The 14,467-nt window shown below is 36.4% G+C and overlaps 1 protein-coding gene across 4 annotated transcripts in view; it reads left to right on the top strand.

Annotated features, from left to right (window-relative positions):
- LOC135216918 (prickle planar cell polarity protein 3-like) overlaps positions 1-14,467 on the top strand; it is a 597,661-nt gene that overhangs the window by 189,840 nt on the left and 393,354 nt on the right. Inside the window, exon 2 of one of the 4 annotated variants that reach the window (XM_064252463.1) lies at positions 12,011-13,534. The exons of the other annotated variants lie outside the window; for them this stretch is intronic. Within the exon in view, the coding sequence (XP_064108533.1) occupies positions 12,450-13,534 (1,085 nt within the window). The 5' untranslated portion in view covers positions 12,011-12,449. The remainder of the gene's footprint in view (positions 1-12,010; positions 13,535-14,467) is intronic. 4 annotated transcript variants of the gene reach the window in all.

Below are 14,467 nucleotides of genomic sequence, written 5' to 3'. Positions count from 1 at the left end.
TTTTTTTTTCCTCCATGAAACTCAAGTTCATTTTGGCTGCCCATGTTAGTTCATATATACTAGTATTAGTGTCCAACTCATGCTCTGAAAATAAGGGGATGTCAAAGTTCTTTTATTTATCCTGGTTTCTAATGCTTTATATTTGGCTTATCGATTTTTTTTCTGCTCTCATATTTTGGGCTGCTTCTTGATTGCCATTCTCGACATGAAGACTGATGTGGATGTTTTCGTGGTCGTGGGAATTTTTGAAAAAAGTCACTGAAGCCAAATTCCAAGAAGAATATTTAAAACATCGTGAAACCAAATCATCATTCACTAGTTACAATTATTACACTAAAGATTTTATGGCCATGAACTAATATGATGAAAATTACATCACGCCAGGAATAAAAATTAGAAACTTTTTGATTTCAGTTGTCCCACAAAATGTAGGCAATATTCAAAGTACAAAAAATACGTATTATTTTGCATTATTTGTCCAAGATTATTATTATTGTTTTTTTTTTTAGTAATTGAAGATGGATCTAATTATCGGTAGACTGCCTGTGTTACAAACGTAAGAAGGAAATACACGGAAGCATATTGTATTTAATATAGTATGATTATTTTCATCAGAATAGGCCAACATTTATTTGGAAAATGCTTAGCAAGCTTTGGAAGAGTAGACTGTCCATCCACAAGGAAACGATAGGAGAAAATTGAGAGTAGAAATAAATATTGCTATTAAGAAACAAATATGTTATTATTATTATTATTATTATTATTATTATTATTATTATTATTATTATTATTATTATTATTATTATTATTTACGATGCACATGTGTCCTGTCCTCATGGAATAAACTGCTTAATAAGTTTCCATGTGTGAAGACAGAAAAGTAGAGCTAAGAGGAATTAATGCAATGAATTGTACATATTTATTTGGCCACTAAAGAAAAACAACCATGAAAAATAAAACCACCTTTGAGTTTGTGAACTGTAAAAATTGTGACTAGATTCGTGTAAGTAATGTTACGGGGATCCTTCTGCTCTTTAAACCTTTGGATTATAATTATAATGATAGAGATCAGCCTACTCTCTCTGGTAGTATTTATTAATTTTTATATTATTGAACAGTACTGTTCATTACAAAGAGGTATTTCTCATCAAGACGAATAGCTTCATATTTAAAGCTTTATAAATACCGATTGTTCATTCGTAAAGGAGTCTGCAATACTAAATGATTGAACTTAATGTCTACAACTCTTGTGCTAAGGATATTATTATTATTATTATTATTATTATTATTATTATTATTATTATTATTATTATTATTATTATTATTATTATTATTATGTCAACTTTTGTGCTGAGGATTAAATTATTACAATAGATACGGACATTTTGTTTTGATTTTTGATGAAATTCATGGTTAAGCTTACTGTGTTTTTGAAGCCCGCATTGATATGAGCACAATTATTTTTTTTATTACAAATTATTTTTCTGTAGTTTACTTTACGTTACTGTAAGACCCTTGAATAACGTTTACCGACTTCTTCGTTTAGATAAAGAAATTATCTATTGATGGTTTTTTCTATGTATTATTGGGCAAACTTTCTTTGATAAATCGTTATTTCAAGGAAGAAGTGTGAAAAACCAATAGTGGCTCCTGTTTTTTGCCGAAGTATCCTCTGGAACAGGACACAAGCGTAGGATTTGTTCTCATTTTTTCCCCCAACGTGACATCACAGTAAGTGTAATCACGGAGTCCGCCGAGAATCAATTAATATGCTTCTATTTCGGTGTTGATCTTATGCCAACCCTTTTCGCTCCCACAGTCACCTTTCTGTCACTACAAACACCCCCCTCCCCCTCCCTCTCCCTCTCCCTCTCCCAACCCCCATTCCATCTCCACTAACCATCCCAACCCCCATTCCATCTCCATAACACCCACATCATGCCCCTCCCATCCCCCGGGGCACCTACACCTCTACACATCTCTCATCGTACCCCTACTTTATCAGGAGACTCACCGTGCTCCTCCCCCCCCCCCCCCCCCCTTGGCTCTCCTCCTTCCCTCTCTCTCTCTCTCTCTGCCATCATCTCCCTCCCGCCTCCTTACTTTCCTCATATCAAGAACGACAAAACTTAACCTACTTAAGACATTTGTGCGTTATGGGTTCGTTATTCTGTTATGCCGGCGTTATTTCACCGAGCCGTTTTTTGGCACCCTCGGGGACCCGAGCATGACTGGTCATTTCAGTGTTCGTGATTGTCGTCTCACTAAAACTTCTTATTTGAAATAAGTGGTATCTGTATACATGTATTTTACTATGTCATTATTATCACGGAATTACTCTCATGCTAATTAGTACACAGGGAGAAGGTAGGGGAAGGTCGGGTGATGTTTTTTTTTTTTTAATGGCTATTCATAACTAAAGCGAGGTTACTGCTCATGAAAACAGGTCGTGTTGAATCATGTCACTATGAAGAGAGAAAGGAAAAAGACCAGACGTGTTAATGTACAGCGCTCCCTTCGCAATAAAAAGCGAGCGAATTAGTTCGAAAAAATGAAAGAAAGTGGTGAGTTTCATACTGAGCAAGAGCCTGTGCCAGCTCAAGGCTGGCTTAATCTTAAATAAACGGGATGGCGGAATGGTTGGCTCGACTGATTCTTGAGTTGTCAACCCTTCTCTTTCTCTCTTTCTCTCAGAGTGAGAAAGGAGTATCTTCCTGAATTGTGAAAATTAACTGAAGTCTGTTTTCTGTTATCAATTATGAGAAAAGGTCTGGTTGAACTTTCTCTCTCTCTCTCTCTCTCTCTCCTCTCTCTCATCGTCTCTCTCTCTCTCTCTCTCTCTCTCTCTCTTCTCTGTTCGCATTATGTTTAGCAGATGTTGCGTCACATCATATTCTTGGGACGGTATCCCATCAGAGTACTGCTTTCTTGCACAAACATTTGCAGTAGGGGCGCTGAGGGGTAGGGGTGGTGATACAGTGAGGGTCTGTGTTCAGGCAGGTGGCTTTCATTCGTCAGTAATGTAATCTAGGTGAAAACGGCTTCTCCTTCAGTATTTCCTAAATCATTTAATCCTCTTCACTTCGACTAATGATCGTGGTAAAAAGGGAAGGACATAACATGAAATTGAACTGAGTATAAATATATATATATATATTATATATATATATATATATATATATATATATATATACATATATACTATTACTATATATATATGGTCTATATGTCTCAATACCCTAAGGAAAATTCAAGATTGGACTTAGAAATAAAGGCGAAACCGGTCAGGTTTACACCGTCTGATTTTCCGCGTGGTAATTTTATATATATATATATATATACTAGTATAATACTTAGATAAGATATATATATTATAGAATATATAATATGATATATAGATATATATAAATATTATACTATATATATAGAGAGAGAGATATAATCTGTATATATATATTTATATATATATATATATATATATATATAATATAATATAATTATATATAGAATTTAATTCAGTCATTTATAAATCACTCAAATTCACCATTTCGGCAAAAGTGCCGAAATGAAGAATTTGAAGGATTTAAGAATTACTGAAGGAAAAGACCCAGATTTGCTTTCGCTTCAGTTGTTACGAAAATTCACCCTTTCATCCGGAAAGTCTTACTTTGCCTCTGTGGATTTCATATTGGACCAATCCAGATTTGCATGCTGCGTATTGCTGTAGAAGGTTTGATTTTCTACACGGCCTTTAGTTTATTGTTACAGTTTTTTTTAGGTTTTTATTTGGCAAAATTTTTATTGCTATTTCGCAGCTTTTGAAATGGATACTATTATGTTTTTTTATTAGGGAGAGTTTTATTGCTACTTGAAGCTCTTAAATATGTCTTGGAAGGATGGAAACTAGATCTAAAGCAGCTTATGTGAAATTGTCAAGATTTTCACATTATCACAGTCAACATTCTCCTGTTATGGTGACACCCCGTGATTTTTGTGTGTATGTGCGAGAGGGACAGAAATAGAAAATGTGTACCACAGTGAAGATGAAAGAGATTATCTTTAACATATGAAACAAAGATAAACAATGAGGAAATGAAAAAAATGTATGAAATATAAAACAATGGGGAGAGAGAGAGAGAGAGAGAGAGAGAGAGAGAGAGAGAGAGAGAGAGAGAGAGAGAGAGAGAGAGAGAGAGAGAGAGAGAGAGAGGTTGTTATAATGTAACAAATTCTCTGCTACATTATCATGGTTAGAAGTCTTACATAACCATGGCCTCATGTATCCTCAATATGATATACGAAGTGCCTGTCACGCCTTGCCGAGATTACTCCATTGCCTTATTTTTTCTGATACAGCCTTGGTATTCGAGTGTATGTATATACAGTGTATATCAGATTGTTATATATTACTTATTTGGTTTTCTTCGCTTGCTTCATCTTCACGTTCGTCTAGTCCCTTGCGTTTTTACAAATCTGCCTTTCAGTCAACCAAGCTCTTTATGGTCTCTTTTCATCCCTCGGTAGGCTTTTGATGAGGCCCTTTCGTTGTAGCCCTCTGAGGGATCTCCGCTTTCCACTCCCGAAATGCTGAATCTTTGTTGCTGGCCTTCCGAATATGTTGTTTCGTCCATGAGTGACAATCGCAAAAGAAATCCAGGATTGTTCTCGAAGGAGCGCTAGAGTTATGAATTCAACCTAACATGTTAGCACACTTCGGATCGGTAAATTCAAATTTCAATGTAAAGAGAGCCTAAAATGATCCAAGCTTTTTATATTAATTGGAAACAAATCCTACAAAATCTCAAAATACGTGGCATTGCAAGTTGTAGGCCGTGAACGCGACTCCTCAGCCCTTGTGATGAAATAGATCGAGCAGAACTTAAACATTTTTATTTTCCTTTGAACTTGATATTATAATAATAATAAATTATAAAAGTTATTTGTTATCACCATCATTCCTATACACTTTTTCCTATTTTCTCATTTAATGCAGACTTCAGGACAACATTGTTTTCACCGTTGAAATGCTACGGGTCCCAGTAGTTAATATTGTTCTTTGCCACAGATGATAACCTGTGGGCTGAATGCGGATTACGATCTGGATGCTTATTGTAACGCTTGAGTTGCATGAGATACGGGTAAAGAGTACCGGGAATCCAAACGCAAATAAGTATAATAAAATGGAGTAGTTTCTAGTGGGATATGACTGATGCATGCAGTTGCAAGCCTAAAACATTAAAGTGTAGACGTGTTTGTTTCCACAGACAGACGCACACATACAGATAGATAGATATGTATGCATTATATATATACACACATATGTATGTATATATACTACATAAGATAGATATGTATTATATATACGCATTTTATATATATATATATATATATATATATATATATATATATATATATATAATGAATTAAGCTACAAATGTCCTTTAAAGTCCAATTCACTCCAACTAAACATTAAAATATGTTGGCCTGGTCGGTTTAGGCGTCACTGAAGTCCCGATAGCTTAATGCATGTATATGAAATATGGGTATATAATAAAAAATTCATATATATAATTGTCCAAGATCTGCCTTGTATCAGGAGCCCTGCCATAAGTTTGTTTTGTCAAAAAGGGTAGAATCTGTAATGCCTTCATCATATGTCGTCTACTTAAATGTGTCGTGCTCAGTTTAGTTTTATCTTTTTCTCGTCTGTTGTTTTAAAAAGAAATAAGTTTGGTATGCAGGAGCGTCTTATAGGTATAATACAACACGATAGAGGCTACGCTATCGTATAAATTGATACCTTGTTCCATATCTTGGGAATGTATCACAGTCTAGGTCCTTTAGTTACAGATGACTTGATATTACGTTGCAGAATTTGCCTAGCATGGATTCGATAGTTCGCAAATATTCAGTACTCACGCATGGTAAAATAATTAACACAATATATTTTTCTATGTCTCTTATATATCATTATAATTATTGTACTCTTTTGACAACAATGATGTAGATGATAAATTGCAAGTGCTGATGTTAGTTTACGAAAAATTTTTCTGAAGATTCGGGTCATATAGCCCAAGACTCATCATTGACTATACTTGATTATTGTTGACAGGTTCTCAGATGCAGCTTTCTCATCTTGACTCAGAGAAGTTATTCGTACAGTTTTTTCATTATATATATATATATATATATATATATATATATATGATATATATACGTTGTATATGTGTATACATATACATATATATATATGTATATATATACGTTGTATATGTGTATATATATGTGTGTATATTGTATGTATATTGGCGTATTACAGATAGAAAAAGTGAATATGCAAAAAACACAATTACGTAATCCTAGTGCAGTAGCGGAGCAAATCAATCAAGGGAACACTGAATAAGAATCTAGTTTTATGTTACGGTCTCCAATCTGTGGTCTTATTCATAGCTGCACGGATCTGAAACCAACGTCCCGTGAGAAATGAGTTCTCGACCAGACCAACTTGCTCAGTAAGATGTAAACGAGTAAGTGATGAAATTGCAAAAATTGGATATATAAATTATATATTATTAATATATATATATATACATATATTATATTATATATATATATAGTATATATATATTATATTATTTATATATTATATAATATATATATATATACATATATATAGATATATACTTTTATTATATATATATATTTTTTATATATATATATATACTATATATATATATATTCGAGCTACAAATATCCTTTAATATCTAAAACGCTCTACCTCGGATTTGATGAAAATATATGTAAACCGAAGGGGGAATTTTTTAGTTGTTATAATAATTTCGTCCTCTCGTAGGATCGAACCACCTCCAGCGGACTGGGACGAAATCACTGTCGTCTTGATTTCGTCCCTGTCCGCTGGACGATGGTTCGATCCCACGAGAGGACGAAATTATTATCAACTAAAAAATTCCCCTTCGGTTTACATATATGAAAATATATCAATTCCGAGGTAGAGCGAATTAGATATTAAAGGACATTTGTAGCTCGAATAATTTATATGAATTACGGTAATGTAATAAATCATTCATATATGTATGTTATATATATATATAGTATATATATATAAATAATATGATATATATGTATATATATATTATGTATGTATATATATATATATATATATATATATATATATATATTATATATGTATATAACCGAATACCACAGGAAATTAATAGGCAGAAATCCGTACTGAGCGCCTTCCTCCTTATTGAGGCATCTTTGGCTTTAAAGAAATACAAGAGTGTAACCAGGATATATGCTTATCCTTTAAGTATTATTTGAAAGGATGTATGAGATTAGAGAGGTCTCCCTCCGCCTGTCAATTTTCAATAGGGATGCCTGATAAAAAGGCTTGTTTGCAATTTCTTTTTGGTTGACCCTTGAGTACTGAGTACCAGTTGATTTCGTTTAATAGCATTTTAAACTTCTTTATAGTGAATAGTAATTATGTTATTGCTCAAAAATTTAGTTTTCTAAAACCAACATATGGAAAGAGCTGTTATTAATCTGAAGTATATTAGAGAACAATTTTTTCTTTTACTTTTGTACAAATATGCTTATTCACATATCACTGATTAGTTATTATTCGACTACATCATTTCGAATTCTGGAAATGAAAGCATCTATTTCAGGGTTAAAAGTTATTTGTCTATATATATATATATATATATATATATATATATATATATATATATATATATATATATATATATATATATATATATATATATATATTTATATATATATACACACATATATATATATATATATATATATATATATATAGTATATATATATACAATATATATAGTTATATATAATAGAGATAGAGAGAGAGAGAGAGAGAGAGAGAGAGAGAGAGAGGGAGGGGGGATTATCTGCCTACTGCCAGTGTGAATACAGTAAACAGAAGGTATAGAACCGTGAAATTTATTCGGAGACCTACTGGTGATTTTAACGCTGTCAGAAAGCCCCAATATAGGCTTCCTGTATCAGCGCAGATGCTCTTAATCTCGCATCCTTCAGGTCTTTTGTTAGGACTTGACTGGGATACTGTTATATTGTCAAGGGCAGCATCATACTTGGACGTATATCTTAGTGGCTTCCTTTTGTTGAAGCAATGGTTCACTGACTTTCTGCTGTTGCCTGTGTAGTAAGTGCGTGCTACTCGATTTGCGGTGCGTTATCTTTTGCAAGTAGAATTCGTATGCTGAAGAGAAGAGACTGGAATGCAAATATAAAGCTCCATTGCCGTGTTCTAAAAAAACATTTGTCTACTTAGTTCGCACAAGGCTGTTATTCATGTTTTGAAGCTTGACGAACAAGTGAAGAGTGTTTCCGGTATTATTGCGTACACATTTCAAGAAGTAATGCTAGTTAACATCAACAGAAGATAAGCCCATCGTTATATCGTTATCTTAAAAACAATTCTAATGAATGTAAAGCTTCATTCTAAAAAGCATGTATCAACTTTTCAGGATGATTAGTGACATTGGAAATGTTCTGGGAAGTAATGATGCGTGGCACACCAGAAAAAGAGTAGGTCTTCAGGAGTTTTCAAACTTCCGAAGTAGTATGCAGAAGACCGAGAATTTCAATAGTCACCATAATTTTCTGGATATTTATGATGAAAACAGAATGGATAGTTAGGATTAACTGAAATGATTTTTTGATTTGTATTTTCTTTTTATAGTTTATGGGTAGAGGGGTTGGGAGCTAACTTCCCAACCGAGACATATAGGCTCATTGTTGAGTGATGATGGAGTGTCTGGCCCCTGGAGATGCTTGTTGATTTTCGATATGAAGAGAGAGTGCGAAGCTTAAGATTCTTTGATATCTTTTCAGAATTTAAGAGTATTAGCATGAAGTGGAAGCCCAATTGATATAGAGCCGATGCTTAGATTTACATACCATAAGGACGAGTGTGATAATGTTGTACCTGCAAAGTGCATGGAAAGAGAATTATTGAAGAATGACGATGAAAAATATTTTCCAGGTATAAATGCATGGGTCGTTTGGAAGCCTTGACCGTAAAATATATCATTGTGTTTTGAATGGTTTGAACCTATTGGAAAAAGTGGAGGATGAATTTGTAATGAATGTAGGATTTTTATTCTTATCCATATTCATTTTAACGAGAATATTTTGCTGAAAAGTTACTACTACTACTACTACTACTACTACTACTACTACTACTACTACTACATATATGTACGATATTCTGAAAGTGTTGTATATACTCTCACTCTTTAATACATGAATTTGCAAGCAGAAATCAAGAGTAAACCCCCTTTAAAAAAAATAAATAAATAAAAGCAATGTAATACTTACTACTCATAATTTTTTTAGACGCTGGAAAATCAGGTGGTGAAGAATTGTCCGTTAGCTTCCAGGAAAGCACAGTATTACGAGCAGCATGCTTCAAGAATGTTGTCTTCCCCCTCGGTCATGGTAGAAGAGTGCCTGGGACCAGTGCAAGTCTCCTTTTTAGTGAATGGAGGCCTTGTCTGCTTTGATTATAGTCACGACATTTTCCTTATCTCACCCTCTCACTTTCTTTGTATGTCTATCTGTAATATTCTCTCTCTCTCTCTCTCTCTCTCTCTCTCTCTCTCTCTCTCTCTCTCTCTCTCTCTCTCCCCTCATAAGTCTTTGAGACATCCTAATATATTGTAACTCTCTCTCAGCTAGTAAGGACATTCTCTCTCTCTCTCTCTCTCTCTCTCTCTCTCTCTCTCTCTCTCTCGTAGCTTCTTAGGATATCTTCTCTCAATCTCCCTATCTCTTCTCTTTTATCTTGTTTGGATATTATCTCTCTCTCTCTCTCTCTCTCTCTCTCTCTCTCTCTCTCTCTCTCTCTCTCTCTCCCGTGCCTGCCTGAGTCTTGTTGGGATATTATTATTGCTAAACAAGTACCTGTTCGCAAAATGATAAGTTACGACTGTACTGCATCCGCCTAACGCCCTTTAAGTGGCTTCGTTCAAGATAATAATCCAAAGCGCTTGCGGGAAAGCGTTTCCTGTTTGGACTGCACTTCAGTCCGTTCCTTTAATTTGAATTTCAGGATATCCTGGTGAAGTTTGAAGCTATTAGAATGCGTGTTTGCGTGCCATGAATTGATCCACATTTCCTGCTTAATTATCAAGCACACACTCACATCAGATTTGCCTGATTATCTCGTAAATGGTAATTTTATATGTAATTTTCTGAATCTTGTGCAACATGGAGAGAGAGAGAGAGAGAGAGAGAGAGAGAGAGAGAGAGAGAGAGAGAGAGAGCCTGATGCAAGAAACCAGTGCCGCAACAGCAAATGAGAAAGTGCATGTTTGTGAGGATGAGAGAGAGGGAGAGAACATCCTTCCATAAATTTTGAGCACCATCATTCCAATACTTACACACAGTGCGATCTTGAGCTTTGTCCTCTCGTGGATTGTGGTAACTTTGCTTATCGACGAAAGTCGTTAACTTGCTGACTGAGAATAGATGATCGGGTTCTGAATGAAATGGAGCAGTCGATAATCGCTTAAAATGAGGCGTTTTATACTTCTTGACATTTGCCATGTCCTCTCCTCTTCTGTAGATCCGTTGTGCCTCCACCACCTTCTCACTTTTAATTTGTGGCAGCCAGTCAACCTTGGACTGGGCACTTGATGATTGTTTCCTTCCCTTTTTTACCAAGCAATGGAATTCTCTTCCAGGTTTCTTTTCCCCTGATTCTTACGGTGAATCTTTCGTCTGTCTTTATGTCTTTACTCGGCTGTTGCACACATTCTTTTTACAGTACAAATGAATTCCTGTGCCGAAGCTAAGGAGTTTTTTTTTTTTTTTTTTGTCTAGTAAAATCCTCCTTCTTAAAATACAATTAAATGTAAATCGTGAGTTGCGCGGAATCGTGTAGAAGTGTGAAATTCACTTGTGGGAATAAATGTGGTTCGTAACTGAGCACAATGAAAAAAAGAAAAAAAAGAAACTGAGGTAATGCTCTCTTAAGAAGAAATAAGAGCCCCAGTTAATAATAATTATAATTTACAAAAGGTTCTCTTGCATTACAAAAACGTTTTGCCTCGAGGTACCCGTTTTATAACAAGAAACAGAGAGGGTTGACAACGCGACTATTTTTAGAGTGGTCAGGAACTTTGAAGTCGAGTAATAATAATAGCTGATGATATCGAGAGAGAGAGAGAGAGAGAGAGAGAGAGAGAGAGAGAGAGAGAGAGAGAGAGAGAGATGTAGGTCGCATGTCTCATTCATGACGAATGATTTTCATGGCTGAGTTGATGAGCTTCATTGATATGTGTCGTTGTCATATATTGTTGATTTATGACGCCGATGCATCTCGTGCTATTTGTTTACATCAAGACGCTGTCATATATATAATAGAATAATATTAATATATAATATATATATTACATATATATATATATCCAGATATATCTATATATATTATACATATATATACATATATATATATATATATATATATTATATGTATGTATGTATGTATGTATATATATGTATATATATAAATTTATTTATAATTTAAATATGTATGTGTATACATAAAACTACGACTTACAGTGTGTTTTTTTTAAGATTTATATTTAGCTACACAGTTTATATATGTACGTGCTCTGTAATTTGTAGTTACATAAATTATGCAAATAAGGGTCTCATGTATTCGTTGACAGTCCTTTCTCTAAGCATTTTTGCGCTTCTCGACAATTTTACTTTATAATTTTTTTTTATTAAAATAGCTTTATTTAGAGCCTCTAGAGTGAGTTTCATGTGATACGCAAAGCTTTAGGAAATCTAATACTGAATGTCATGAAAGGTCTTTTCAGAAGTTGTAACTGTATTTGAGATTGTCCTTTAAGTATTGTACGTTGAATATTTGGAGAAAATTTTATTTTGTATTCCTTTTTAAGAAATGTTAACCTTTCCTTTGCAGAGTATAGTAAATCTGAGATAACACCTAAACAGGGAGCAGTTTTATTGTGTTATCATTCACCGGAAGCGAAATGAAGACTATTGTTGCTTTACAATTGTATTTGATGATCTGATATTATCTGTCTGTCCCATATTTATGTCAGATGTTAGTTTGGTGAAAATCAGATGGATTATTATGGTGTTGGCACTCTATCTCCGTCTTCGTTGACAATGAAGGCATCGAGCGCATGTTGATGTATGGGGTCAATTAACGTGGCACTGAGGTCAGGGTATGGCAGCACCATGACCCGGGACACCGACGAGATTGATAGCTGCTTCTGCTGCCGCTGCCACTGCTGCTGCTGCTGCCGCTTCTGCTCGCCCGAGGTCACGACGACGAAGAAGGAGGAGGAGGAGAGGGAGAGGGAGGGGGAGGAGGGGGCGGCCCGGAGTGGGCGTCGATGCCAAGTAAGATGAAACCGTTACGGTCTCAAGTTAGTTTTAGTAAAGACCGCAACTTCGCTTTCCGCCGTAAAACCGACAGTTTCCGCGAGAAGAAAGACGATGAAGGTGATAATAAGGAAAAGGAGAAAGAGAAAGACAAGGATAAAGCGGGGAAGGGGAAAGAGAAAGATAGCAAAAAGGGCGAAGGGGGTCACCAGATAACGTCGGCCATTGCGTCGTCTCTGGCCGCCACTTTGTCACCGTTCTCGTCTTTCGTGACGTCCCATTCCCCGAGGGGCAGTCGCAAGCCCTCCCCAAGTCCCACTTTGTCTCGCAGGTCGAGTCCCTCGTTTTCTTCCTCCTCCTCCGCCTCCTCCTCCAGGCAACATGAGAACCCGACCTCCTCCTCCTCCTCCCCCCCGTCGTCATCACATCACCGTCATCCGACTTCATCATCAACTTCGCCGTCGCGTTTTCCGAAGGGACGCGAGGCGGCATCATCACTCTCCTCATCGTCGTCGTTAGCGGCACCTGTAGGACCACCACCGCCATCATCACAAAATCGCCACCTCCCTGTGCCGAGGACCAACTCTTTCTCGCATCAACATCACCCCATCCCGCACACGACGCATCCGAAATCTCGAACGCACTCCTTCAACGTCCCCAATTCCATATCTCCGCCCTTCTCATCCCCGAGGGGATCGAAGCTCCTTCAGCATCAGGATCCTTCGCACTCGCCACGCCCCTCCAGTAGTCCTAGTCCGTCTCCGAGCGCCTCGAGCCCTTCCCTCAGCCCGACGACCAGTCGATCTGAGAGCTCTTCCTCCGTCAGTGATACTACTGACGAAGATGGCTCGTCGACCTCGCGTCCGCAGCGGCTCTCTGGATGTCGACCGAAAATCAGGGTGTCATCAGAGGACGACACTAAGGATTCGACCTCTGGGGACGAAGGGGGAAGAAAGGGTCCAGGTGGAGGGGGAGGGGCGAGCAGTACCGAAGAAGGGAAGGAAAAGAGGGGAACGTCCATTCCTAGAGTCCTTCCTTACAGGATAGAGGAAGGATGGCAGTTATTCCATTCCACCGACACTGTGGCTAAACACAGGTACGTTTCATTATTAGATACCCGAATTTCATTTTGGAATTGGTCTGTGGGTCGTGGGAATCTATGTAAGAATTTGACAGGCAGGTCCTTCACTGATTCTCTTCTAAAACATTTGAATATTTTACTTTGCCTTATTCATGTAGTAACTGTTCATCTGTTATACAGAAAATAATTATCGATGCACTCTTTACACTGGCCGGTGAGATTCTGTTTTTATCATCTCTTATGTCTAATTACGTGTTGTGTTTTGTGTGAAATACTTAACCCCTATGCATGTGTATTGAAGTCTTGTGGGTTGTGTAAAAGTCGCTTGCTTGATATGAGTAAATCTGATGAAGGTAAGTAAAACTGACAGCTTATTAATGGCAACTGTATCTTGAACGTAGAAAGAGCTAAGAAAAGGGAAGAAGGAAAAGATAAAAGATGACCCAATACAGAGTTAAGAAGTATTCATTTGTTCGGGAGAGAATGACATCTGAAAGTTCTAGTTGTGGTAAGTTACGGAACGATTCTCCTGTCCTTTCACTGTATGAGGACTGACTTGGAAGCGTGCTAAGTCGGTCACTGTCCTGTTTTTTTTTTTTTTTTTTTTTTATTATTCTCTAAAGTCTAAAGTCTCCCCTGAATGATGGTACCATTGAAATCAGTTGGCATGGGCTAGCGTTTCTGAATTGGACAGAATAGAAGGAGAGATGTCAAATTTGAGTGATGCACCCCACGTGGTTTGGCTTTCTTGTGACTTTAGTAAAAAAAGGAGGAGCCAGCGCACGTGCCATTACATTTAGGACGCATAAATGAATATGCAGTTCGTCAATGCAAGACGGAAAGATGAACGGACCCTTCTAGTATGGCGCCGTTGGGTAGCTACCAAGAACAAATAGAACATGACGAGTGTCAGATTTTGAGCTGAGATTATAACTGAATAGAAATTGA

The sequence above is a fragment of the Macrobrachium nipponense genome, chromosome 6 (genome assembly GCF_015104395.2).
Source record: "Macrobrachium nipponense isolate FS-2020 chromosome 6, ASM1510439v2, whole genome shotgun sequence".
Classification (NCBI taxonomy): domain Eukaryota; kingdom Metazoa; phylum Arthropoda; class Malacostraca; order Decapoda; family Palaemonidae; genus Macrobrachium; species Macrobrachium nipponense.
The sequence above is the reverse complement of the archived record's forward strand: the minus strand, read 5'-3'. Positions and strand labels throughout refer to the sequence as shown.